This window comes from Grampus griseus, assembly GCF_964374135.1.
Source record: "Grampus griseus genome assembly, chromosome: 19".
Classification (NCBI taxonomy): Eukaryota; Metazoa; Chordata; class Mammalia; order Artiodactyla; family Delphinidae; genus Grampus; species Grampus griseus.
In genome coordinates, this window is record NC_139013.1 from 27,176,723 (window position 1) to 27,204,166 (window position 27,444).

Sequence of the window (27,444 nt, forward strand, 5' to 3'; positions counted from 1 at the left end):
ATGACTGTTGATTTCAACTTGCCAGCGACACCCTGTGTGAAAATACACATATCCACAACAAGCAAATCAAGGTTGTTCTTTGAAGTCACAAATGCATCGACTTTCAATTTTTTCAACAATTCGCTTTTGAATACCAGGGCATTATTTGCATATTTTGAAATGGGAATGCTAATCATTAGACTCTTTTTAATCCCCCCTTTTCTTTTTTGTTCCTGCTTTCTGTTTTTTAAATATAATGGCAGAAACTTAAGGAAGATAAACATGTTGTGCTGGTTGCCAACAAAAATGCAGCTAATCAGTAATGTGACAAACTGTCACTCTTTCTAAAGGAAAACCAGTGAAGCTCTGAAGAAAAGCTGGTTCAATACCCCATAAACAAGCTGGCTTTTCTTCTTATATGAAAGTCTTAATTCACCATAGCAATCCTTAACAGACAGCCATATTCATTTGGATAATAAAACTTCTTACTTGCATAAGGTATGATAGCCGGTGCACACTGGGAAGCCGAGTGCATGATGTATAAAGTATTATTTATTATTTTTCTGGTGACCTTCCTAAGGGAAATCTCCGAGGAGCTGCTGTGGAGCATTATGATGTCGCCAGCCACCTCGGTACCCGGAGGGAAATATAGAAGAACCTTGACATAACCTATTTTTAACCATGCCTCTGGCGATTCTGAATTCAAGTTTATAGGTGAACATGTCAGGTAGTACATAGAACAAAGCCAACGACACATTGTATTCATCATAATTCTGTCCTGGTACATTTTATTTTTTCCAACATTTGTGATTTAAAATCCCATGACATTTCTTCAAGGTGAAATTCTACTAGAATTTTCAACAAGATTAGTTTGTTTCCAGCCAAAATAAATATCATTTGGGTTCAGCAAAACTTCAGAAAGGCTCCAATAAATGTGATGAGGTCCATGTAAATACCATGACAACAATTTGCACTTGGCTAAAGTACTCATACTTTTAAAAATCAATGAAATAATTCAATGGCTTGAGTGATTAGCAATACATTACAAAAGAAGCATTAAAAATTGAGTCCTCTTTTCCAATGCCAGCCCGTGAAAGCACTGTTCTTTAAGTGTATGTGAATATCATAATTATTTTATGATTCCATCTTTAGTTCTTTCCAATATAGTAAATTCAATTGACCATGAAATGAAATTTCATAGTCAAAATGCCTCCTTTACACTTTTTTTATAGCAGCAATAACAGTTTTATAGCTTTAAGGCAAGGTAATTCATCAGATGTTTAATTTAAAGGCAGATTCTTATATTATTAATAAATATTTACCAATTTAATAAAGCACACATTTTAGCATGCATTATATGGTCTTTTACCTATTTCCCTAACTCAAATGAGCCTCGCTGAGCATCTATGAATAATGGTGAACCCTGGGCAAACTCTCTTGGTGACTAAACACCCTTTTTATTTTTATTATTTTCCAGGCACAACATTGCAAGCCTCATTATAGAGGAACAGAGGACAGAACCCTCCCTTCCAGTGTCAAAGGGACAAAAATGTAAGAAAGTTCACAGGAAACAATTATTTGTGATGGCGAAGAACGTTTATGAATACTTAATGACCATTTCCCGACTGTTCCCTGCATTCTTTTCTGACAAAAAAGTAAAAATAAAAACCCTGATGTTCAGCTCAGACACAAAAGATCACAGGCAAAGAAAATTATGTTGCCGCAATCCTATTTGGGAAAGTAATCTTATATTTCAGAGAGCACGCTGAATCTTTGCACTGCTAATCCACTACATATTCGGCAATCATCTGTTGTTATCTGGGGAATTAACAATGAAACCAATAAACATCGCTGGCATGGTCATAATGTGCACAGAAATATGTAAACAAGCAATAGGAATTGTTTTTTGTTATACCAACACATCTGTTTCATTTTATCAGGGTTAAAAAAAAAGCCCTATAAACTATTAATCTTGTTTTAAAATGTCTGCCTAGTACCTCACCTAGATAGACACAAATGCACTACATACTATGGTAGAGAAAAAAAAAAACAATCCCAGCAGATGAGCTTAAAATACTTAAGCAGATTTACTCTGGTGATTGCTAACTATAATTGCACACTAAGAAAAACAGAACCAAAATTATTGCATTAGTAACCTTGGCTCTCTGGAGGGCCTTACTCGATGTTTACGACAATAAATACCACAATTAGGCATACTTCACACAATAACCTGCTCTATATTTTTCTCTGCTGGTTATAAGCAATTATTCTTTCTCCCTTTCTCTGTACCACTGTTTGATATTTCATCTCAGGTAGGAGCAAATCATGTATCATAAACGTGATGCTTTGATCCAACAAATGCAAAAGACCCGGGCACTTGATAAGGGCTTCCATTTCTAAAAACTCTCCTGGGCAAACTTTCGACTCAAGTACACCTCTCTGTCAAACCAAAGGCAAGGGGAGATGGGCTGCTTTCAAACCAATGAATCAGACTTCTCAGAAACTCATTTCAAACCAGAAGGATCTTGTTGGGTCCTCCTCTTTCAAGTCAACCAACCCAGCGCGCTCTTGTCCCACACCAGGGATTAATCCACTACCTGCATTTAAACGGCATTGGGAGGAACAATCCACACGTCCTCCGGTGGATAGGCACGAGCATGTTATGACACATGGGCTCTCAGATCTTTACCCTGAGAAGGACAAACGATAACTAAAACACTTTCAAGCAGTAAATTTGCTGCCTACCATATGCAACCCACTGCTATGAAGCACGCCATCTTGTTCCACGAGATTTCTTGAGATTGTAATGGAAGGAAGATCCAGGCTTTGAGGGGGAAACTGGGGCGTGAATTCACTTCCCTGGGAAGGCAACGGATCGCTGAGGCCTTGAAAAGGTAGAAGGACATCAGGCATGCCCAGAGCGGGGTCCGACTCTGGAGGTGGCGTGATCGGGGGTATTTCAAACTCCTCATCTCCGAGGCTTGGTGTATGGAACGTCTGCTAAAGGAAACAAAATACAGATATCTTCATATTCTCTTCCTATATCTTATTTCTCCTTGGAGGGAAAACGAAAGATTTCGCATGAAAATACTACAGAGCTAGGCCAAATATTGATTTCTCAAATGAAAATACCTTAAACACAGATTTCCATATATAAAGTTTTGCTGATCATTCTGATTAAAGATTTGAGTCTCATTATCATATGATTTTAATGGAGTATCAGTATTAACAGTTTTTTAATGCGTACTTAATTAGCAACATCTGTCTTTGTTGTTAGTTGGAGCACCAAGCGACATTAGATTTGGCTATATAACAAATTACCACTTTATTGATATGTTAGTGAAACGGTTCAAACGCTTACATTATCCACATGCTTCATCAAATGCTGACGATTTTGTGGAGCACACATACGACATTAATCCAGAAGTGAACATTACACATATTTACTTTCTGCCACAACATATAAAACAAGTGATATTGAATGTATGGTTTGCTTTTTAAATTTCCTTATTGGTATATCCTCAAGTGCATGGATGCTTCCACGGAAATTGTTACTGTTTGTAATAAAGCATTTCATATAAGGATTATCAGAGTACATATATCCACGGCTTTTATTTAAATTGTAAGGAGAGTTATTTTCTTTTATAGGAAGATTTTGATATGTATTTATCAGAACACTTTTCTTCCAGTCTTCAGCTTTTTTTTTTTTTTTTTTTTTTTGCGGTACGCGGGCCTCTCACCGTTATGGCCTCTCCCGTTGCGGAGCACAGGCTCCGGACGCGCAGGCTCAGCGGCCATGGCTCACGGGCCCAGCCGCTCCGCGGCATGTGGGATCTTCCCGGACCGGGGCACGAACCCGTGTCCCCAGCATCGGCAGGCGGATTCCCAACCACTGTGCCACCAGGGAAGCCCCAGTCTTCAGCTTTTAAAGACCATAGAACGAGCATAGAGATATATTGATAGAAATGTTCTAATTCCATGGATGTTGCTCAATTACCTAGACATGTGTTACTTCTCAAGACCTAAGTAAATAATGCATTGTTTTCTTCACGGCTACTTAGATTCTCAAAGATAGTGTTTTCACATAGGGCCTTGGGATGCAAATCAGGGCTGCCTTGCTGAACCCCATGAATTGTCTTTCTTAAAATAGAACTTGGATTTTGTAGGGAGAAGGGTCAAGGTCTAGAATATTTTTTTTGTAGGGTGAAGGGCTTCAGGGACAGCTCAGATACTTTTTATTCCTAGCTCAGAGGGTCAACATTATAGTTCATTCATTACTAATAGCATTTTTTGAAGAATGAATTGGTACCACATAATTTGAATCTGTTGTAACTGGTTAAAAGAACTAATTAAGAGCTGAAAATCATCCTTCTTCAAGCTATCAATGATGATGTAACCTAAGAACCATCTGAGAGAAAATAGAAACAAACGCAAGGGGAAAAAAAAAACATTTCTTGCCTATAGAACCTGTCAACTACTATTTGTATCTCACCAGAAATAGAGGTCACAAGCTATGGGAGTTTATGGCAGACAATTGAACATCTTGAGGTTCTTAGCAGATTCAATAGATGCAAAACATTAGAGCATAATAACACATTTGAAAGCTAGAATGAAATATTAGATTTTCTGACATATTTATTCCAATAATGACCCCCCCAAGGATGTCAATTTCTGACTGCGGTACCCCGAGTTCTCAAACACAAAGGGATGAATTGGCCACAAGCGTGGTTGGCTAATGAATGTAACCCTATGGCTGCATTTGCCGTTATTTTGGCACTAATGTGGTCTAGTAACAGATGCAACTGTAATTTGTGACTCATTTGCTACCCCATTACTGCTTAATGAAATCTAACATATCACATTAACAATACGGATAAACACTCATTCTTGATATGTGGCATTTGGCTGTTTTCATTACCACTGTAATTAACACTTGAAATATTATTTCAATAAATATTTAAAGTACTTTAAAAATGGTCAGGGTAATCATGACACAGACAGAAAACATAAAGCAAATGTGTGAATTTCAAACTCAGAGCATCCTGGTCCCCGTAGTGTTATCTACAGGGCGATACCTATGGGAAGGGGATCGGTTTCAGGCACAATTTCGACTTTACAGCATCAAACCTAAAGTCTTCCTGAATTAGTCTGTACTCGTTAAAATGTTAAAAAAAACAAATAAATTTACTTTTAATGCAGTGATTGGGAAATCAGGCACATACTATAACATAGTGCATTAACATTTACTTGGGCTTTATTTTTTGTTCAAGAAAAGATGTACAGTGAAATAATTATATAAGATTACTTCTTAAATTCTAACATGTCTTAAGTGAGGCAGTTAAAATTAAGGAGGTTGTCATTTTTATTTCTGCTAAGGAATAAAGAGAGATCTTACATATTATGTGTTCCTCCAGTATATTTTTTAAAAGACAAATTAATTCTGAGCTAGAATTTAATATATTACTATTTCATAACCGAATAAAATAATACCATAATATTACATTATATAACTAAGAAAATGCTAAAATTTTAAATGACTTTTAAAGAGGGGTAATCCATTAAATATAAAGTTAAACATTCCTTAGAGAAAAGAGTCATCGCAACATTGGTTATCTGAGATAATAAAAATAACCAAGAATGGCAGCAACCAAAGAAAAAGACATTGACTTTTGCAACTGGGCCATATGACCAATATCAGATTAATCAGTTAGAGTTTATATGATTACTTTTTGCAGATATTGACTTTCCAGTGTTTACCTTGTACATGTTAAAGTAGTATGTACATGATTAAATACCATCTGTACCGAAATGTTCAAAACATTTGTTCCTTTTGATAAAAATGCAAATCTGGAGAACTGTTGTATCAACATATAACAGCCAATGTCTGACACGGTGAATTATCACAGCTGGAATTAAATTGTCTCTGAACAGCTGCTGGCAGTAGAGCTTTCATCAATGTTCGATTCAAATGGAGGGAAAAAAATCCTGCAGAATGAAACATCATGTTGTCCTTACAGATGGGGTTTGTGCTCATTATCACAAACAACACAGCAGCCCGTGCCAAACAATATTCCCTTATCCAGGCAGCATCCTTGGTTAGAGAGATGATGGTCACCGCAAAAATGATTTATCTACGGATACCCTTAGTCCTCGATTCCCCAACTTTTTCTACTAATTTCTCCAAGTTAATTTCTTCCATACCACTTGCTTCCCTGTAACTGAGATCATTTACGAAGCCATTATGATTTTCATTCTCTGGGGTCAAGCTGGTCCAGTTTCCTACAGTTGAATGTATTTGGAAAATGAAGACTTTTTATTACAGGAATCACAAGAGGAAATGTTCCATTTGGACCAATTTCACTTCTGCTTGTGCTTGTTTTAAAATCTTAAATCTCACAGTCTACCATTTTTAAGAAACCATTTCTTTTTTTTAAAATTTGTATTGGAGTATAGCTGATTCACAATGTTGTGTTACGTTCTGCTACACAGCAAAGTGAGGCAGTTATACATATATATATGTCGCTCTTTCTTGATCTAATCAAGATGGAGGCTGTTCTGGAGGGCAGGCCAATGAGACCAAGACAGCAGCCTTAAGTCACTAAGTAGGGAAGGGCAGTGAAAACAGCAACAAAAATATGTTTGTTCCATGGGCACTGGTAAACTGCAGACAAACTCAGAGCCACCATGGTGTTGCATTTCAAATCCATCGACTGATTTTCCTAGCTATAGCCGAGTCTTGGAGCATGCCCATTCATTCATTCATTCATTCAGTACATATTTATTGAGCAACTACTATGTGCCAGGCACCGTACTCGGGTGTGGGAATCTAACAAAAACACTCATTTTACACCACTCTCACTGAAGACCCCAGAAATTGTAATACTGTTCTGCCACACTGTTCCTAAACCATGTCAACTTAATGAAATTATCCCCAGAGCTGTGTGAAGTTTAAATATTTTCTATTAGGAGTCTCTTCCATCCTAGTTTCCAAATATAGTTTGGATAGATATTCTATCCTTTCTTATATACTTACTTTTGCTTGCATCTATACTCTTTTCATCAAGAGATGTGTATGTGAATTACTAACGTTCCTAACAGCCTATGAACGAGTGATAAAGACTTGTCAGGTTATTTTCTTTTCCAATAGGTTTTTCTCGTTTTTCCTCCAAAGTCGTTACCTCGTGCCACGTAATAACAAGATAAATTCAATACTTGGCTTTTTCCTTCAAGCCTGTTAAATGATCTAAATAACACACAAAACATGAACAGATACATTAAGGCAGACACCTACCTCGCTGGCTGCAAAGAAAGCGTTGTTTGCTTCAGCCATATTCATGTAGTTATTGTTATTTCCAAACTGAAAGAAAACAGATCGTTTTATGTTAATATGCAACATCATAAAGAATTCTGGGGGTTTACTTACTGCTTAGATGGGATTTGGAAAGAATGTTGGTGTTGTGAGATAAAAGGGTGGTTTCACTCGGACCCAATGTGAACTGTGACAGATTTCAGAGCACTATGCTATATGCTGTCGGCTGGTTCCCTCAGAAAATAAAGCACCGAGTTAAGCTAACGCGATAATTCTAGAAAATAGTGTTGTTTCTCAACGAGACTAATAGCAAAGGGAGACAATTGTAAACATTTGGCCAACTGGTCACTAGTGGGTGTTGTTTATCGAACTGGCATTTGTCAGAGGTTAGCAGGAAAAGAGTTTCCAAGAAAATCACCCTGACACATTTTTAAAGCATGTTGGGATTTCATAGCTTACTTTTCAAGAACAGATGTCACAAGTGTGGGTAGGTTAAAATGTGAATTAGAGTGAATAGAATTCAATTCCCAGGACTCAAATTCTATTTTCCCGTGAATGGGGTGTGGCATGAATATAAATAAATAATAAGACTAAAGAGTATTTTTTAAATCTCCAGGGTTTAAAACGATATCTATATCCATCAGAGCTGTTGAAAACAGTGGTATTTAATCTCTCAATGTAACATTAAGTGCAAAGAGGTTTAACATATAAGCGGGATCCTATGAACACAGCAATTTTTATTTAATTCCCTAACACAATAGCCCATTCAGGCCATCACAAATAAGACTGTATCAGCATTTCAGACATAAGCTCTTTCCTTCTAGAGACCTGTTATCAAAATATAAAACTTGGATTTTGGCAGAAACGTATTTTCAGGTTCAGATGGTCTAAGTAGGAACGTTTTGTTGCTTTAAACATTCTCTTATCAGTCTGGCAATGTGGAAAGGCTCTGTGAGCATAATTATCCGGAGCTATATTATTTTCATGATTTTTAAATGGTAAAAGAATGCCCTTCTTTTTATAAAGTGTATTATTTCCTTCCTTTCATGCATCAAATAACACATAGGTTTGGTCTCCACAGGGTGAAATGTATATCCATTCTCTATTATAAATAGAGCTAGTAATTATTTAAAGTAAAAGGCACAATTTTCCCAAAGAGATAGGTACACAGATAGATACAAACACACAGATAAATACAGAGAATAAATATAGATACAGACACATAGATATGAAAGACCCACATAATCTTCCTCCCAATAAACCCACAAGCACTTATTTCTGGGAGGCTCTCATCCTCTGACTCTGAACCTGTAGGATTCGTTCACAGAAGCGGGACTGACACGCTGCACTTTCTCATATCAGGGATCCAAGAACCAAGCAGGATTTATACGGAAGGCTCTAAGGGTTCCAGAACGCTGTTATGGTCTGCAGAAGCCAAATCCCACCCTGTAAAATCCCACCTAAATACATCCTCACACAATGAGCCCTCAGATTCATTTGGATAAGTATCTTTATAAGGATTTATGAAAGATGTATTTGTGGCGCTTAAGAAAGCCCTTTATCTAGTTTCTCTGAAGGCACGTGATATCAAAAACACATGGCGATGGCTTCACAAATGTATACTTATCTCCAAACTCATCAAGTTGTATACATGAAATATGTACAGTTTTTTTGTAGGTCCATGATACCTCAATAAAGTGTTTTAAAAATCATTTTAAAAGTAAAAAGAAACACGTGAGCAGGAGCATGAACACACACACACAGAGTTTTCCCCCATTTTTTTTTTTTTTTTTTTTTTTGCGGTACACGGGCCTCTCACTGCTGTGGCCTCTTCCGTTGCAGAGCACAGGCTCCGGAAGCGCAGGCTCAGCGGCCATGGCTCATGGGCCCAGCCGCTCGGCGGCACGTGGGATCTTCCCGGACAGGGGCACGAACCCGCGTACCCTGCATCGGCAGGCGGACTCTCAACCACTGCGCCACCAGGGAAGCCTGATCTTGGAATTTTTGATGAATGAATGATTTTAGAATTACGATCTCGGGCCTCCATTTAGAATGTTCTTTTTGGAGATTTATGAGAACTTGGGCCACGATGTATATTCCGCATACCAATTCCTGACTCAAACCTCGGGAAAGCCTGTATCACAACTTTACTGTTATTTAAATGTAGGTTTTGTTGGGGAATTAGAAATCCATTTAAGGCAAACAGCTCATTATCAGCGAGCATTTTTTTTAAAGATTAAACTCACTTATTATCTAATAGCACCTAAAACAACAAAGAAAAATAAAATGGCTATTTAACGAAGGGCCTAAACAATTCAAAAAACAAATTAAGCTTAGAGTGAAATAAGAACTGGGTTAGAAATCCTCTTCTGAACAGTTAGTATGCGAATGTAATTACTGAAGAAACCACAGCTAATCAGCTGTGAATTGTATCCATTAATTAGTATTTGCCCTGGAGAAATGAGAAAAATCAGTAACAACGCTGGCACGGTGGCGCACTGATGAGCCACGAGACGGCTCCCACCGTGGTTCCTCAAGCAGGTGGCTCCAGTGGTCCACGTAATTTGAAAAGCTCTCACCTGAAGTACTGAGCTGGAATTACAAAGCACTCCTCGAATATCTTTTGTATCTATATAAGGCCTTAATTAATGGCTTTTAATTTGGAAACACTCGGCGATCAGGCGGGAACAGCTATAAATCATTTCAAATGGAAGCAAAAGTTCCTATTTTGTTTGGGGTAAAATATCTCCTCTGCACAGATGGATTCAAACGTTGACTTGTTGCAATCATCTTTCTTCTGCGCAGTGGGCTGGGCCCCTGGTTTAGAGAGGAAGGGTGGTCAGAAGAAAAAAAAAATACAGGATGCCCAGTTAAATTTCATTTTTAAATATACCACTTTTTATTTTAGTATAAGTATGTCCCTTGCAGTATTGGGATTTACTTATAGAAAAAAAATTATTCTTTATTTATGGGGGATTCAAATATAACTGCATGTTGTATGTTTTTATTTGCTAAATCTGGCCACCCAACTGCCATGGTGGACCTGATCGGGAAGAAAGGGATCCCACGTTTCCCTGGCTTTACCTTATCGAGTAATGCTAGCTTAATTTTATTTATTTTCTTTTAAAACATGACCTCTGAATCTTGTGTTGCTTGTTTCATGTAAGAACAGGTCCAATTCTGAGAGAAAAAGTGATCCTTTGGGGCAGATCTCTAATATAATGACCTCAGAACAGTTAACTTTAACTGAATTGTGTACAATTAAATTTATGTTCTAAGAGACCATGACATCGGTAAACACATTATATTACAAAAACCCTAGGTCCACGAGGGAAGGGGCCTTAATTGCGTTCACTGCTGTCTCCCTCAGAACTAACAACAATGCCTGGCATATGAGAAGCCCTCCACTATTTGTTGAAGGAAGGGAGAGAGGGAGAAAGGTCGATCGCATTTTAACTTCAATGTATCATAACCAACTAACTATCATAACCAACTAAATGGAGCGATTTTATCCCTTACTTTTTTTTTTTCGGTACGTGGGCCTCTCACTGTAGTGGCCTCTCCCGTTGCGGAGCACAGGCTCCGGACGCGCAGGCTCAGCGGCCATGGCTCACAGGCCCAGCCGCTCCGCGGCATGTGGGATCTTCCCGGACTGGGGCATGAACCCGTGTCCCCTGCATCGGCAGGTGGACTCTCAACCATTGCGCCACCAGGGAAGGCCTATCCCTTAGTTTTTTATGATGATAATGATAATAAGGGTTTACGCAGTGAAGTCCTCTACATAGTTTCATTTAACTTTCCAGAGTGGGACCAAATGTAATTTATTTTCCCAAGAACCAGTTAGAAAAACATAATTACTATCCCTATTTTACAGATGAACACACTGAGGCTTTTCGGGGTCAGGCAACTTGCCCAAAATCACAGATACAAGCAATGAAGTCTGACATCCCTCCTGCTGCATAATCTGTATCATTTAGGTTCCAATCGCAGCAAAGAACTTGAATATTTCACTCAGTGATCAATTTCAAAACTTTATTTTTAACGATCTTACTCAAATCTTGAATTTCCCAGAGGGTATCTCATTTACTAAGTCTAGTAAAACGTTCCTCAAGAAAAGGGTTCCAAAGTCAATAAGTTTGGGAAAGGCTGCGGATCACCGCCCTCTCTTGGAATGAGTCACAGTGCTTGCTGTAAAGTTAAAGGCTCTGAGAAGTCCTGCAGTTCACTCTTCAGCAAATATTCTATGCCTACAACATGCAAGACACTGGAGACAAAATGACACAAAAGACAGCAACGTTCCTACTTGGACACACCTGACTCTTCTTTAAGTGGGAGACGGTAAACTTCCTTCCCAGGTTCGCTGTGGAGCGCTTCCTTTTCGTTTCCCCCACGACACCTTGCGGGAACACACTCTGGGAAACCTTGTTCCAAATCCTTTATTGACAGTACTTTCTTACTCTCCCTGGATCCTTCTTATAAAAGCTAATATCGTAATTTTGCACCATGGTAAAATTTACGCATTTTGCGAATCAACTAAATGCGAATTCCAACATTATGTGATTCTAAGTCACCTAAATTTGGCCTATTTCCAAACTTTTTCGATGGTAGCTCTCCACTGATGTTCCTTCCAGGATCCCCTACACGATGATATAAGGTTCTTCTATGCGATTTCAAGAGTCAGAACAAAATATTTCAAATAAATTAAATGAAACTCAGGTGAAACAGAGAGTTAACCACTCTAAAGAGCATTTAAAAACATTATGAAAGAAATAGGTCAATTCCAAGTGTTTTAAAGACCTCATATATATTGGGAAATGGTCACTGTGAGGCAGGGGCATTTATGAGGTGCTCTGGTGATGATCGGTCCTTTCCAATTTGATAGGCTCTAATAGGTGTGATTCCCAAAGATACATTCCCAAAAGATATAATTATAAAGCAGTGCTAAAACAATTACTCTGCGTGTCGAACTTCTGTATCTTAATAATTTCACAAAAGAACATCTTCATTGTACTTGGAGGTAGGTTTGCTTTCACTGCTTGATGAGTAATTATAGCTTTGGCAAATACAATTTATGAAGTACATCAATTAAAAAGGAGCATTGCAGGATTAAAAAAAAATTATTAAAGACCATCGTGTTTGTGGCCTGACAAGCCATGTGAAATGCCAAAGTAAATTAATGGAGATTGTTAAGTCTAGCTCGTCCAGCAAAAGGCTTGGAAGACAGTGAAACAGCAGACAATAACCCATCTGTAATCACAAGACGAAGACTTCAGCCTGATGAGTCCACACAACATCATTTTCACTGAAATTATTTTGACACCCATGTGAAGAATTGTATGGGCTTCTAAAAAAGCAGCATTAACTACAGGGTATCAAACAGCTAAACGGCACAAATTTAATCCTAAAAAAAAAAAAAAAAGATAATCCTTTGAATTCTCTTTTCTTTTTTCCCATTAGATTTGTTAGCAGACACCATCCAATTTGATGCCTCAGTAAGGACATCTGTCAAGTTGCTTACACGAATGAACTGTGCCATCATGGATCAAGTGTGCCAAGCATGGTCACATGATAGAGAAGGCTGCACTGCTAAGCTCACACACTCTCGAAGCCTCTGTTAACTGCCCCGCGGAAAAGAACTTACCAGACGTAACCAAGTTTTAACCATTTTCAGCAGTGGTAATCTGTTTCAAGATAGAAAGCCCAGAAGAGTGAACACAAGCCCAATATGGTGAATGATAATACTACTGATGATGATCAGAGGTAAATGTGGAGGGCCATACCAGGAAACGGAGAATGACTCGGTCAATAAAGTCAGTCTGTACCAAAGGTTAGGGGGTCAACAATAGGCTAGAAACAAAAAACTGCAAACAATGGACTATGAGGTATAATTAGCAGAAGAACAGACATACATATACACACATAATTCTGCTAATTATACAATTATATATTGAGAGAATTATGCACACACATATATACAATTATACACACTTACATATATACATATGCACACATACGTTAACAAGTTCAACTACAAAGCAAGTTTTTTTTTTAAAGAAATAAACTTTCAAAAATATTATTTACCTTTGCATACACTAGAAACTCCTAGATAATTATCTCCCAAGCACCGGACTCACATATACAATTGCCCACAGCACTTCCCCTTGGTTGTCAATAGGCATCTCAATCATGTGAGCAAAACTGAATTCCTCATCCTCTCCCCCAACCACTCCACCCGCAGCCTCTCCTCATCTCCTTTGATGGGGAAGTGACTCAGTTCCGGTGATTCAGGCCAAAAATCATCCTTGAATCTAGTCTTTCTCTCTCCCTTCCCTCATCAAGTCATCAAAGGACTCTGTTGGCTCATCTTTCCAATTATATCCAAAGCTGACCGCTTGCCACCCCTCCGCAGGATTCAGGCAGGCCCCAGCCGTCCGTTCCCTCCTGCATCCCTGCTGCAGCCTCCTGGCAGGTCCCGCTGGCTCTGCCATGCTCCCACCACAGTCTATTCTCAGCACAGAGCCAAAGAAATCCTTTGAAAATCCAAGGCAGATCACATCGCTTCTCTGCTCAAAACTCTGCAATGGCTGCTCATTCACCCAAGGGAAGAAGCCCAAGTCAGTACAATGGCCCCATTTCTTCTCTGACCTTTGCCAGTGTTCTCCCCCCTTGATTATCCTACCCTAGCCCTGCCGGCCTCCTTGCTGTTGCTTCAAGACCCGGACACATTCCTGTCTCAGGGCCTTTGCACTGGCTGTTTCCTGTGCCCAGACTGTTGTCCTTCCAAGTGTCCCCATGGCTTGCTCACTTCCCTCCTTTTGAGTCTTTTCTCAAATGTCACCTTCTCTCTGACCACGTATAAAATTTCTTTGCAGCCCTCCTCCACCTCTAGAACTCTACCCTTCTTTCCCTACTTGATTTTTTCCATAACACTTTTCAACATATTTCTTGTCTTTCTCCCCCACTAGATTGTAAACTTAATAAGAATGTGTTATCTGTTGTTTACACTGATGTCCCAGTGCCAAGAAGAGTGTTTGATAAATAGTAGGTGTTCAATAAATCTCAGTTGAATGAACAGACAGATGAATTAATTTCTAGATGTGAAATGATGGTATGTAGAATTGTCCTCCAAGCCAAGCAGGGCACAGAATAAGCACCTGAAATTCAAATAAAGAGGATAAACCAAGCATCTGTTACCACAGGTCCCTCCAAAAACCACGCTTATGGGGAAAAAGTGGTAATAGGAAGAATTATACATTCTAATAAAATGAATATTTGAAACACTAGAGATACTTAGCTTGAAAAAAATGCTTTATTCTAGCAAATGCACTTACCCTTTTCTAGAAAAGATAAAGAGGCCTTGGAGTGGTAAGGATGGATGCCTTCAGTGGCCAAAAACAAGCTGCAGTGAAAAAAGGGGCAAAAAGAAAAGAGAAAGCCAACAATCTAACATCACTGGGGCAAGAATCTGAGCATTAAATTTGATAGTTGACTTTTTTCTCATTGAAAAAAATCCTGGTTTTTGAAATTTTTGCTTTGTAGTCTAGGTCAGAGTTTCTCAAAGTGTGGTGCTAGGGACCACGGAATAAGCAGATGTCTGGTAACGGTGCAGATGACCTGATCCCCACCGTGGATTTACTATATCAGAATCTCTAGGCAGCAGGAACTTAAAAATCTGTATTTTTTTTTTACGGGCTTCTCAGGAACTCTAAAATACACTCATACTTGAAAACGATGAGCCTGATTAATTTTAGGCTAATGGGTAGAAATTTCTTTTTTAAAAAAACCTTTCCGTATACTGCATGTTGATCTTCCCGAAATGCTGATATAGCACAGGATGTAGTGTTTAGAGTAATAAAGGCTTCGTTCAATTATTTACAATCTCTTATTACCTTTCTTGCTTAGAGGAAAAAGTAATCACTTGTGAGGTGACCCCCCCCCCTCCCCTCCCCTCATGACCAGAAGGACTGAAACATCCTAACTTGGACCAAGTAGGAAATGCAAGTTCCACTGTTAGATTTTTCAACACGTTCTGTGGACCCACACAAGAAACAACAATGCTTAAACATATGGACTCTACCCAAACAGGGAGGCCTTTGGATTTTCATGATCTGGACACATTTGAGTCTGTGAATTGCATAGCCATCTGGACTAATTAGAAGTAGCAAGAAAAAAAAAAGAAAGAAAAAAAAGTCCCAACAACTTCTGAAACCCAACTGCACTTGTTTAATATCAGAAAAACAAATATAAGTAGGGGAGAGGGTATTAAGCTTCTCAAATCAAGTTTTCTTTTTAGCAAATATGGAGCAATCTTTGGGACTGGCCCAGCAACCGAGCATCACCAATGTTCAGAAAATAGGAAAAGGGCTGATTTTCCTTAAATACACACCAAAAGGGGCCAAATATGCTGTGGCGTGACCGTGCCTTTTGTGTAATTATAGTTTATCTCACTTCCTCCCAAAAGCCTTACCAACACTTCAGTGAGTACCTATTAGATGCTAACTAAAAGGATATGGTTGGGGCTAAAAATAGTTATCAACCGAAGGGCCAGGTCAGTGAGTGACACGGACAAATGGTCTGCAAGTTTAGGAGACGAATCAAAAGGGAATGGCCTTTCTGAGGAACACGTCTCGAACCAAGGAAGAAGGCATTAGGAGGGGGTGTCCCAGGCAGAAAGGATGGGGTGAGCGAAGCTGCAGACCTCAGTGTGTACTGGCTTCTTTCCAGGAACAAACAGAGACCTTTCTGGCTGCAGGGGAGGGGTAGGTATGGAGGGAAGGTGGGGTCAGCTGGGAGAGACGGTCTGCAGCCAGGCTCTGGAGGGCCCTGAAGGACAGTCTAAGTATGTTGAAATGCACTGAACAGGAAGGTCCAGGAAGGATTTTGTTGGAGGGAAGAGGTAGCGAGAGAGATGTAAAGCCCGCCCCCGAGCACATAGCTAGTGGGAGGTATGCAAGATTGGTATCAGGAAAGACAGAAGCTGGGAGACCAGTTAACACGGCAAGCCTGGCGCAAAGTTGCAGATGCCAAGACTGGGCAGAGGCAATAGAAGGAAGAATGAAATACAGACAGCACTTTGAGATCACGAGTCAGACTAACCGGCTTTGTGCTCCAATCCTGCTGAGCTAGTTATGGGATGGTAGGCAAGTTACCGAGCTCATCTTAAGGACAAGTTCAAACCCCAGCTGGGCTACTTGCTAGCCATGTAATTGTGCACAAGCTAGTTAGCCTCTGTGGACTTCAGTTTTTCCATCTCTACTGCTGGGATAAGAATACCATTTGCCTCATCCGGGTTTTTTTTTTTTTTTTTGCGGTACAAGGGTCTCTCCCGTTGCAGAGCACAGGCTCCGGACGCACAGGCTCAGCGGCCATGGCTCACGGGCCCAGCCGCTCCGCGGCATATGGGATCTTCCCAGACCGGGGCACGAACCCGTATCCGCTGCATCGGCAGGCGGACTCTGAACCACTGCACCACCAGGGAAGCCCATCCGGGGGGTTTTGAGAACTAAATGGGTTAAAGCACAAAAAGCCCCCTTTTCTATCTGTACTCTGGGCTAAGGTGACATTTCAAAGAGTCTTGCAGAAACCAAAACAGACCAAGCATAGCTGTTTTACAAACTGCTGTGGCTTATATGACAGCACATGAGGGTGTTACTACCTAAAGAACTCCAGTGGCTTCACAGTGATATTCAGAGTAAAATCCTTACTCCTCCTGTCCATGGGCTACAAGTTCCCACATGATCTGGCTGCTGGTTCCTTCTCCAAACTCCCGCCTAAGAGGGTCACTCTCGCCCGCTCAGCTCCAGGCGCTCTGCCCCAGCTGTTCCTCACTCCCTTCTCCAGGCCAGTGCCTGCTGCCCTTCCTGCCTGGACTGCTCTCCCCTCTGTCACTAGTTTATGTAGGTTTCTGCTTAATGTCCCTCCCCAGGTCAGTTTAGCTACAATGGCACATACACCCCCATCCTCGGTCTTTTGTCTATTCCCTTGCTTTATGTCCCTTCACAGGATGTGTCACTGCCTGACTTCACCCCATTTGGTCGTCTGTCTCTCATCTTACTAGAACGGAGTCCGTGGTGACAAGGAATTCGTCTGGTTCCACGTGGTTTCCTCTGGTCCCAGTGTAAGTATGGCTGCCCCCAGTAAGTATCAGTATTATCAGTGGAATGCATGAGTCAATGAATGAGCCAGAAAGATCCAAGTTCAAGTCCCAGCTTTACCACTTACATGCTGGGTATCATCAGGTATATTGCTTCATGTTACCTCTCTGAGCTTCTGCTTCCCCATTTTTTTTTTTTTTTTTTGCAGTACGCGGGCCTCTCACTGTTGTGGCCTCTCCCGTTGCGGAGCACAGGCTCTGGACGTGCAGGCTCAGCGGCCATGGCTCACGGGCCCAGCCGCTCCGCGGCATGTGGGATCTTCCCGGACCGGGGCACGAACCCGTGTCCCCTGCATCGGCAGGTGGACTCTCAACCACTGCGCCACCAGGGAAGCCCCGTTTCCTCATTTCTAAGGAGGAAAGGATACAACTTCGTGGGACTGGGCTACGTAAGGAGAAGTAACGTAAGACAAAGCCCCCAGCAAAGGGTCTTATATGGAAGAGACACATGATTTAAAAAAAAAACACACAAAAAAGTTGAGAGTGAAGAGCCTAGAAAGGTAGGAATTTGGTAATGTGGGAAAAATAAATGGATCATTGAAACATTTCATGCAATATTTATTAAGTGCCTACAATATAAAAGACAGTAGATATTGGGTAAAAAATATGTGAATAAGACTCAGTTTCTACCCAAGAACAGCTTTAATGGAAAAGATAGGTAGGACGCCACATGACAGGTGCTGCACTCCCCCTCTGGAAAGTCAGCAGAAGTTTTCAAATAAGAGGAGCCATTTAAATGGGGGTCATGAAGGATGTGTAGGCACTTGCCTATGAGACAAGAGCATTCTGGTAGAGAAAACTACTTGTCATAAAGTTGGCCTGGCAGACAAAGAAACGGGGATGCATGCATTCTTGGCAGAGAGGACAGAGGGAGAGTAGATATGGGAACCAGTAAGTACAGACTGCTCTCTGGAGAGGTTTAGCTCAGACATGCTGTATGGATAAAAGGCCACTTGCAGATGTTTGCAAGTAGAGGAAAGACTGAAGACAGAGGAGAAGGAATATCAGCCGACAATAAGCAGAAGAAAAGTTTCAGAGTGTAACTTGCAGAAGGTAAGAATAATGTTTTTTCTGTGTGTCTTCCATTGTATTTGACAAACTGTGGGCATCTTTTATATCATGATAGCAACTTGTAAATTAGACGTGCTTGGTCTGTTTTGGTTTCTTGAAAAGTACTGAAATGAGAGCTAAGAATAGCCATTAATCCGGAGAGAAAAAGTGGCTACTTTCTTTGATGTCACTGTAAGAACCAGAAAGATCCCTGCCCTGTCCCCCAAAGATCTGACATTCACATGCAAATTTCCGTTACCGGTAGTGCATCGGCTGGGTTTAGAAAGGGCTGTGTCTCGTAATAAATTCTAATATCCCTGGGAGGAAGAACAACTTAGTTCTCATCTGTCATGGGCACTTTAGTGTGGATTCGTTTATAATAAGTAGATCCACTGATGCACACAGTAGGTATCATCTACAAGGATGCTCAGGAAACACCACCTTGGAATGCGGAGAAAAGGAAGGGAACCCTTCTGCACTGTTGATGGGAATGTAAGTTGGTGCAGCCACTATGGAAAACAGTATGGAGATTCCTCAAAAAATTAAAAATAGAACTACCATAAGATCCAGTAATTCCACTCCTGGATATTTATCTGAAGAAAACAAAAACACTAATTTGAAAACATATATGCACCCTGATGTTCATTGCAGCATTATTCACAATAGCCAAGATATGGAAACAAGCTAAATGTCCATCAACAGGTGAATGGATAAAGAAGATGTGTATGTAGTAGTATACAACGGAATACTACTCAGCCATAAAAAAGAAAGAAATCTTGCCTTTTGCAACAACATGGGTGGACCTAGAGGGTATTGTGATAAGTGTAGTAAGTCAAACAGGGAAAGACAAATACCATATGATTTCATTTATATGTGAATCTAAAAAACAAACAACAAAAAAGAACAAACATAACAAAACAGACTCACAGATACAGAGAACAGAAGGCTGCTAGAGGGGAGGTGGTGGGGGGAGGATAGAAATAGGTTTCTGGGAGTAAAAGGTACAAACTTCCAGTTGCAAAACAAAGGAAATGAGGCACAGATACGAAATGTACAGTGTGGGGAATACAGTCAATAACTAGGTAGCATCTTTGTATGGTGACATCGTAGTGATCATTTTGAAATGCATAGAAATGTCGAATCGCTATGCTGTGTAACAGGAAATAACATAGTGCTGTAGGTCAGTTATACTTCAAATACAAACAAATTCATGGAGAAAGAGATCAGATTTGTGGTTGCGGGGGCGGGGGGGAGGGGGAGAAGGAATTGAATAAAGGTGGTCAAAAGGTACGAAATTCCAGTGTAAGATAAATAAGTACTAGGGATGTAGCATACAACATGATAATTAACACTGCTGCATGTTATATATGAAACTCATTAAGAGAATAAATCCTAAGAGTTCTCATCGCTCGGAAAAAATTTGTTTTCTATTTCTTTAATTTTGTATCTGAATGAGATGATGAATGTTCCCGAAACTTATTGTGGTAATCATTTCATAATGTAAGTCAAATCATTATACTGCACACCTTAAACTTATACCATGCTGTACGTCAATTATATCTCAATAAAACCGAAAGAAAAAAAAAGAAAACAACACCTTGGAAAAGCCTTCCTTGGCACCACCTTGCCCACCCCTGGCTGCACTGGATTCTCTTCTTCCAAGCTCTGAGGCAACCTGTACATCACTGTGCTAAAATGATCCATTTTCATATCTCCCTCGAGGGCAGGGGCTGTATGTGACCCACTGGCCATTGCAGCACCACGGCCTGGCCCACAGGAAATACTCAACTGATATGGCCTCAGTATCAACTCAGGGGTCCTTGCAATTGGCAGCTTCGGTGTGTAGCTAAGCCATTATATTTTTGGGCACATGACTCAGTCCACTTCAAATTCAGGTGAACCACTGTGAGGGTTTGTCAAAGCACTGCCAAGTCTTAAAACAAAATAGAAATGGAAAGTCATCTAAGATAAAATCTGAGTTATTTTCCTTGTACTGCCAGACTTTGTAGTTCACGCTGCAATCAAAAGACTAAGGACCTCAGAGACTTTCCACTGAAAGCAAACTTTCAGGTCTCTAATGACATGACATATTTATACTGAATACCTTCAATCAGTCTCCCGGGCCTTGCTTCTCACACAACCCTATGAAATTTCAAATGTAAAAACGGAACCACACATTAAGCAAAATGTTCCTCAGTATTTTTAAATGAAAACATTTCAACTAATTACAGCATTTCTCTAGTTCAGTAACCAAACTCTACCAACCAAAGGTAAAACAACGTGTTCTCTAATTTCAATCAATCCCTCTAATTATGAGTTAGTATGAATTCCGTCAAAACATCAATGATTTTCTACATTGTCTTCCACTCTTTGATCGCTAAAGTATAAAATTTAATGCTCCTAAACTGTGTCATATCATGTCTGGGTGCCTAAAACAAATATACTCATATAGAGATGCAGATAAAGCTATAGATATACAGATACAAATACACAGATATACGGATCAGTGGTTCCCAACCAGGGGCAATTTTGCCCCCCAGGGGATATGTGATCCTGACTGGAGAGAGTTTTTATTGTCGTGACCAGAGTGTTCTGGCATCTAGTGGGTAAAAGCCAGGGATGTTGCTAAACATCCTGCAATGCACTGAGCAGCTCCTGCATCAAAAAATTATCCCATCCAAAAGGCTAAGAGTGCCAAGACTGAGAAATCCTGATACAGATCAGTTCATACGTTAAGCATAAACAAAAGCTATTTAAAGTATTTTAAAATACGTATTACAGGATTATTGCTTCTACACTCTCCAAACACAATCAGTGTTCTTTCTTCAAGTGGGCATTATGCTGATTTTGGATATATCTACTTATAAGATTATTGACTGCAATTAAGGATTATCTTAAATGTGTTTCAAATATGTATCAACTAGTTGCTTGTCAACTCTGAAGCTTTCCATTTATATAAATACTCAGTTGCGTGTTTCTTCCCTGTTTTGAATAAGTCAAGAAGTAGAAATAGTTTAAGACGTTTTTCTAAGGCTAACATTTTAAAAAGAGCAATAAACCTCTAAATTCTTCCCGAAGAATGATAAGTGACTTAATGTGTTTATTTTCCAGTCTCAGTCATATTTGTTACACCAAATACTGGAAGCCCGCTTAACTCAAAAATCACCAATGATAAGAGTGGGCCAGCACACATAATACATAATCATTTAAATCAAACAGGATTACATATGATGTCTATAAATGTCTATTAATTCACATCTATCCTTTCCAAAAGCTTAAGAACAAGTCTCAGATACTTGATAAGAAATTATAAGAGTGTACGAGAACCCTGTTTCTGTTCTGGCTACGGAAGCATGTCAAGGCTAGTGCTTTACAGTGTAGGGTTGGGAGTTTTCGCTCACACTGCAAGAATATCTTGATTACATACATTTTTCTGTGATTTTATGATTGCCTGAATTCTGCAGGGACAACTTTTTACCAGATGGGCGATCGTATAGCTTTCATTAGTTCTCTGTATCTTACCAGTTATGTTTGCTTATTTATCTAAAACCTTTTACTAGGAAAGGGCTCACACGAGACTCTAAATCCCACTTCTGATAAGGTCTTGGGGCAGGAGGGAGGGAAATTACATTCCTCCCAAACAGCTATCCCGAAATCCTTAACTTAAGATTTTATACCTTATATTTATTTTTAAAGGAGGTTCCCCCCCACTTCTAGGCCTATATTTCAATTCGTTTGAGTATGAGGCTAATGGATTTTTAAACATAATCATAAAATAAAATCCCTTCAAAGTAGGAACTGTTGGCTTTCATCTTGAAGACAAATAATGGAATTCAGTCAAGATGTCAGTGTTAATCTGGTGTATAACTCAAACTTATTTTAGCATTTTACATAAAATAACCATGAATTTAAGTATCCCTAAATAAGGGAAGCATTTTATTCTTGGAATCCCAAACAGTCGTTGTACACCAGTACATTCAAGATTACCTTAACATTTCTTTGCATGAATTTAAAAAGATGTGATTATACAGCAATTTATAAGCAGCTATTCTTAAATCATATATCAAATTTTACTCACTTCAGCAAAATCCAAATTCTATTCCAGAAGAGTGACTCAACTATATGAAGGCAAATTATATCAAGTTGTAAAGGCAAAAGTTACCCCAAGGGAGGTAAGACATGTAAAAATCTTAAAACAATCACAAAGGGCTATTAGCTAGGCTGCATGTTAAACTAAAAACAGTATGTGCATCCTATCTAAAAATGTACTCATTCTCCTGCTAGCCACAGTTAAAATGCAACCTATTAGGGGAGGAAATTTTTGCTCAGAAACTTCTTAAAAAAGACAAGCTAGGGGGCTTCCCTGGTGGCGCAGTGGTTGAGAGTCTGCCTGCCGATGCAGGGGACACGGGTTCGTGCCCCGGTCCGGGAGGATCCCACATGCCGTGGAGCGGCTGGGCCCGTGAGCCATGGCCGCTGAGCCTGCGCGTCCAGAGCCTGTGCTCCGCAACGGGAGAGGCCACAACAGTGAGAGGCCCGCGTACCGCAAAAAAAAAAAGAAAAAAAAAGGTTAATGTTGAAAATAAACCCTGTATAATAGGGCCCCTGGGATAAGGAACAGATTCCGTGAGGGATGTCCATCTGGCACTGGCCACGAGCTGTTCCCTTCACTGTGCTGTCTAAACACTCCATACACAAAATAAGTGCTCACAGAAAGACCATGCCCCCCAAAACTACACCTACCGCCCAAACTGTTTCACTTTCATCATGTTTTAATGACTTTCATCAGATTATAAAGAGGTGAAGCTGAATATCCTAATGAACAACTAGGGGGGAAAGGTACATATAAAAGGGAAACTCTCAACATAAAAGATGATGCTTCTACATGGGAAAATAAACCCTCCAGAGATAACAGGAAACGTATTCTATTAAGTCAAAGTTCTTGACCCCTGCACTGACCAGAAAAGAAGGGCTGACAAAACACCAAGTGTTCATCTCATTCTGGCATTGAACAACTATCAACTCCCTGCACGTGCCTTTTGAAAACAAGAGCTACAAGGAAACCCTCACCTGCTTTCTCTCCACTGTTGGGCAAAAGTTTTTAAAGTTGCTTCCCCTACTAGTCAGGGCACTTTTTAATACAAGGAAGGTAACTTTACCAAAGAGACAAGATTTAATTTCTAATGGCAGAACCTGAAGTGGATGCTGTAGATGGCCATCTGGAACTATATCAAGTGTTGATTTGGGACAGATATTAACCACGGAATGCTCACCCTGGTCTTGAGAAATCTGAATGATGGAAGGTCCAGATAACAACATGGAGTTTTACAAAGTAGCAGTTGTACTGAAGTAGAAAACATATCTTTGACGATAAGCACAACGTCACATATTTTAAATGGAGCCTAACAGTCATTAAACCTTACGAACTCCAACAGTTCATAACTCCATTAGCTAAACAAGGTCTTCCCAAGAATGATACTGCATCAAATATAAACATTCTAGAAAGGCTGTATGTCGTGGATTTTATTTTAAACAATTCTCAAGTGGTTTTAATGTCGTAGGATAATGGTCCTGGTTTAATAGAAAACCATGCTTCAAAACCATATACAGTGTGAAATAATTTTTTCTTTTTTTTGTGCTTTCTAAAGTTAGCACCTACTAGTTCTGTAATCAGAGAAACTGTATATTTTCAATGGAACTGCTCCCAAGAAGGATTTCTTTAATCTCTATCAGCACAAAGCACATAATAAATAAAAATATTGAAAAACAGAAACAGCAATAATCAATTTTTACTGTTCATTCATTTACTCATTCTTGCAACAAATATATTCTGAGAACATCTATGTGCCAGGGAGTTTGCTTAAATACTGAGAATATGACATGAGCCAAAAATGATGGTTCCTGACTCCGTGGAACATATAGTCTGGAGAAGAGAGATAAGATAGCAATTAAATGATTACAGAAATATTTGGTGAGACTTCACCTGGGAAGTATGCCTTGAAGAAGGACACAGGGTACAGAATGGATTACAATAGATGCTGGTAGACCAGAAGGAAGACACTGCAACAGACGAGATGAGAGGTGATAGTAGCATTAACTAAGGTGGGAATGGTGGGGGTAGGGAAGTGAAGATGGGGAAAGTTGAGGAGTGGATGGAATCCAGGGATTTCCCCTGGACTCCATAATGAGTTGAGAGGGGTGAGGGAGAAGGGGCTGCTATCAAGGAAGATGGCTAGGTTTGGGGCTCGTGTAACTGGAGGGTTGGCAGTGCCATTCATCCAAACAGAGGAAGCGGAACAGAATCAGACTTGGGGATGGGGGGTGGGCTGAATCATGGGTGCATTTTAAATGTGTTGAGATTGAGGGACCCAGAAACATCTGTAGTTTTATAATAGGCAAGAACAAGCGACTCCATATTAGATCTGTTCTACTGCCTGTGCTTCGTCATGCTGGCTCTGCACCTTTTGTAAAAAAAAAGTTGCCTACAGCCTGCAATATACAGGATAGCCTAGTCTCAGGGCTCTGACCTTTAAGAGTCCATTCATATAGAGATAAAAAGTTGCAGAACAGAGAATAGCATTTGGTCTGTTGGAGGTTTACAGGAACATGTGACCTGACCTGTATGGACAGCTACAAGAACAAAGGATTCCGAAACCAAGAAGTCTGCAACAACTAATCACACCTCTCCCTCACCTTGCCTTTAAAAGTGCTTTGCTGAAACCCTTAGAGGAGTGCAAGGTTTTTGGGGCACAAGCCACCTGTCTCCTTGCATGGCCCTGCAATAAACCTTTTCCTGCTCTAAACTCCGATGTTTAGGTATCGTTTGGCCTCACTGTGCATTGGGCACACGAACTTGTGTTTGGTAACAACTGGGATTGAGGGACCAAGAAACATCTGTAGTTCATGGGAAAGGTCTGGAATAGAGAGAATTTTTTGTGAGAATCTTTGTAAGACTCACAGGTGCAGATGTTCAGTGAAGCCATGAACATGAATAGCACTGGGAAGAGAAGAGGCCTAGAACAGAACCTTGAGCAACTCCAATATTTAAAGTCCAGGATGTTGACTCAGCAAAGGAGCCTGTGAAAGGGTGGCGAGGGTTGTAGAAGTGCAGCCTAGAGAGAGTGGCATTCCCAACGTCAAGAGAAACTACAGTAAGAAGAGAGGAATTGGCCCTGTTAAATACGGCGAAAACTTAATTTCAACGTCTGTTGGATTTAGTGACACCAAGACACTTTGCTGTTCACAAAAGGCACTTAGCAGAAAGATGAGGAAGGGGTAGTACCAGCTGCCCTCAAGGGGTTGTGAAGACAATATAGACACGCAGGCAATGACATGGAACCACGTCCAAAAGAAACTCTAATACTCAACTCCAGTTTGGGTGGGAGAAGAGGAAAGTGGAGAAGCAAGAGGGAAGGTTGTGGCTACAGAAAATTTTACTTATATAAAGAAAATATGATGAAACTTATTTAATGTTTTAAATCAATGTTGTAATAAACAAATGAACAAATAAGTAAATAAATGTGACGAACGCCTACCCTGCAATCTTGATTTATTATGGGAGGAAAAATAATAAGCATTATGCTCTTAGCATATAAATTATCCCTCAATAGATAAACAGAGTCCAAAAACATCTTTAAAGGAAAAACCCTTAGAACAAAGGGACAAAAAAGATTTTCTTATAATAAAGCAGAAGATGTATTTTCTGGGATTAGTGAAAAAGCCTTGTTTGCCAATGATCTGGAAGAGCTGTATGGCCCAGAAACTGTTGGTTTCGGGCCATGATAAGCACACGGCAGTGCCATGCCTTACCTCTCCACCTCACATCCCTCCCCACCGGAGCAGCTGAGTCATAGATGAAAGAAAAGGAAAAGGGAAGACATCCGCTTCATCACGAGTGGTGGCAAAAGGGAGAAAAATGAGCTTTCCCAATACCCTTTCACAGCTACGAAATGTCATATGTTAAAAGGTATTGTAGATTGATTTCACCGCAGTACTTAATTCTAAAATAGGGGTAGCTCAAAATTAAACATACATGTAATGGAGCAAGAAATACTTCCTCTCTCCAGTTTTATTCACCCACACCCTTTAAAGATGAGGAATTATCCAGATGTGTTCAGAAGGAAAGGACATCTAGAAGACACAGGGTTAAAGGGATTGCTTCTATCTCTAGGACAACAAGTTTGGAAGCCTGAAACTGCCACTGTCACATTATCTTCTCAATATTGTTTTAAAAACAAGAGAATCAGACTAGATTTTGTAGTTGAAGTTAAGGAATGAAATATTAACTGGAAATTGGAGGAAATTTCTAATAAATATGAAACCACTTCTCACAAAGCAATTTGGTTGTGATAAATGTGGATGTTGGGGCCCTTTACAACTCACAGTTTGCCTATGAAGCCATCAATATGAATTCTTACAAGTCTGTAATTTTTGGAATCAAAAACTTAGCGACTAATAGAGAAAAGTAAAATTTCCTCCAGATTCTGATATGTATAGCGAAATTCAGAAAGAATGCCATTTGCAGCAACATGGATGGACCTAGAGATGATCATATCAAGTGAAGTAAGTCAGACAGAGGAAGACAAATATTATAGGATATCACTATATGTGGAATCTAAAAAATAGTACAAATGAACTATTTACGAAACAGAAACACCCTCACAGACATAGAAAACAAACTTATGGTCACCAAAGGGGAAGGAGTGGGGGAGGGATAAATTGGGAGTATGGGATTAACAGATGCACACTACCATATATAAAACAGATAAACGATAAGGGTTTACTATAAAGCACAGGGAACTATATTCACTATCTTGTAATAAACTATAATGGAAAAGAATTGAAAAAAATGTAGATATATACATGTGTGTGTGTAACTGAATCACTTTGCTATACACCTGAAATTAACACTATACTCCAATAATTAAAAAGAAAAAGAATGAAATTCATCCAC

General features: G+C 39.8%; 1 protein-coding gene across 2 annotated transcripts in view; it reads right to left on the reverse strand.

Annotated features, from left to right (window-relative positions):
- Nucleotides 1-27,444, reverse strand: part of TOX3 (TOX high mobility group box family member 3) — a gene marked incomplete at both ends in the record, with an annotated part of 105,975 nt that overhangs the window by 23,660 nt on the left and 54,871 nt on the right. The window contains 2 exons of one of the 2 annotated variants that reach the window (XM_082676701.1): nucleotides 2,725-2,976; nucleotides 7,271-7,336. In XM_082676701.1, the coding sequence (XP_082532827.1) occupies nucleotides 2,725-2,976; nucleotides 7,271-7,336 (318 nt within the window). Of the gene's footprint in view, nucleotides 1-2,724; nucleotides 2,980-7,270; nucleotides 7,337-27,444 lie in introns of both variants that reach the window. The other variant, XM_082676700.1, reaches the window with a different exon arrangement.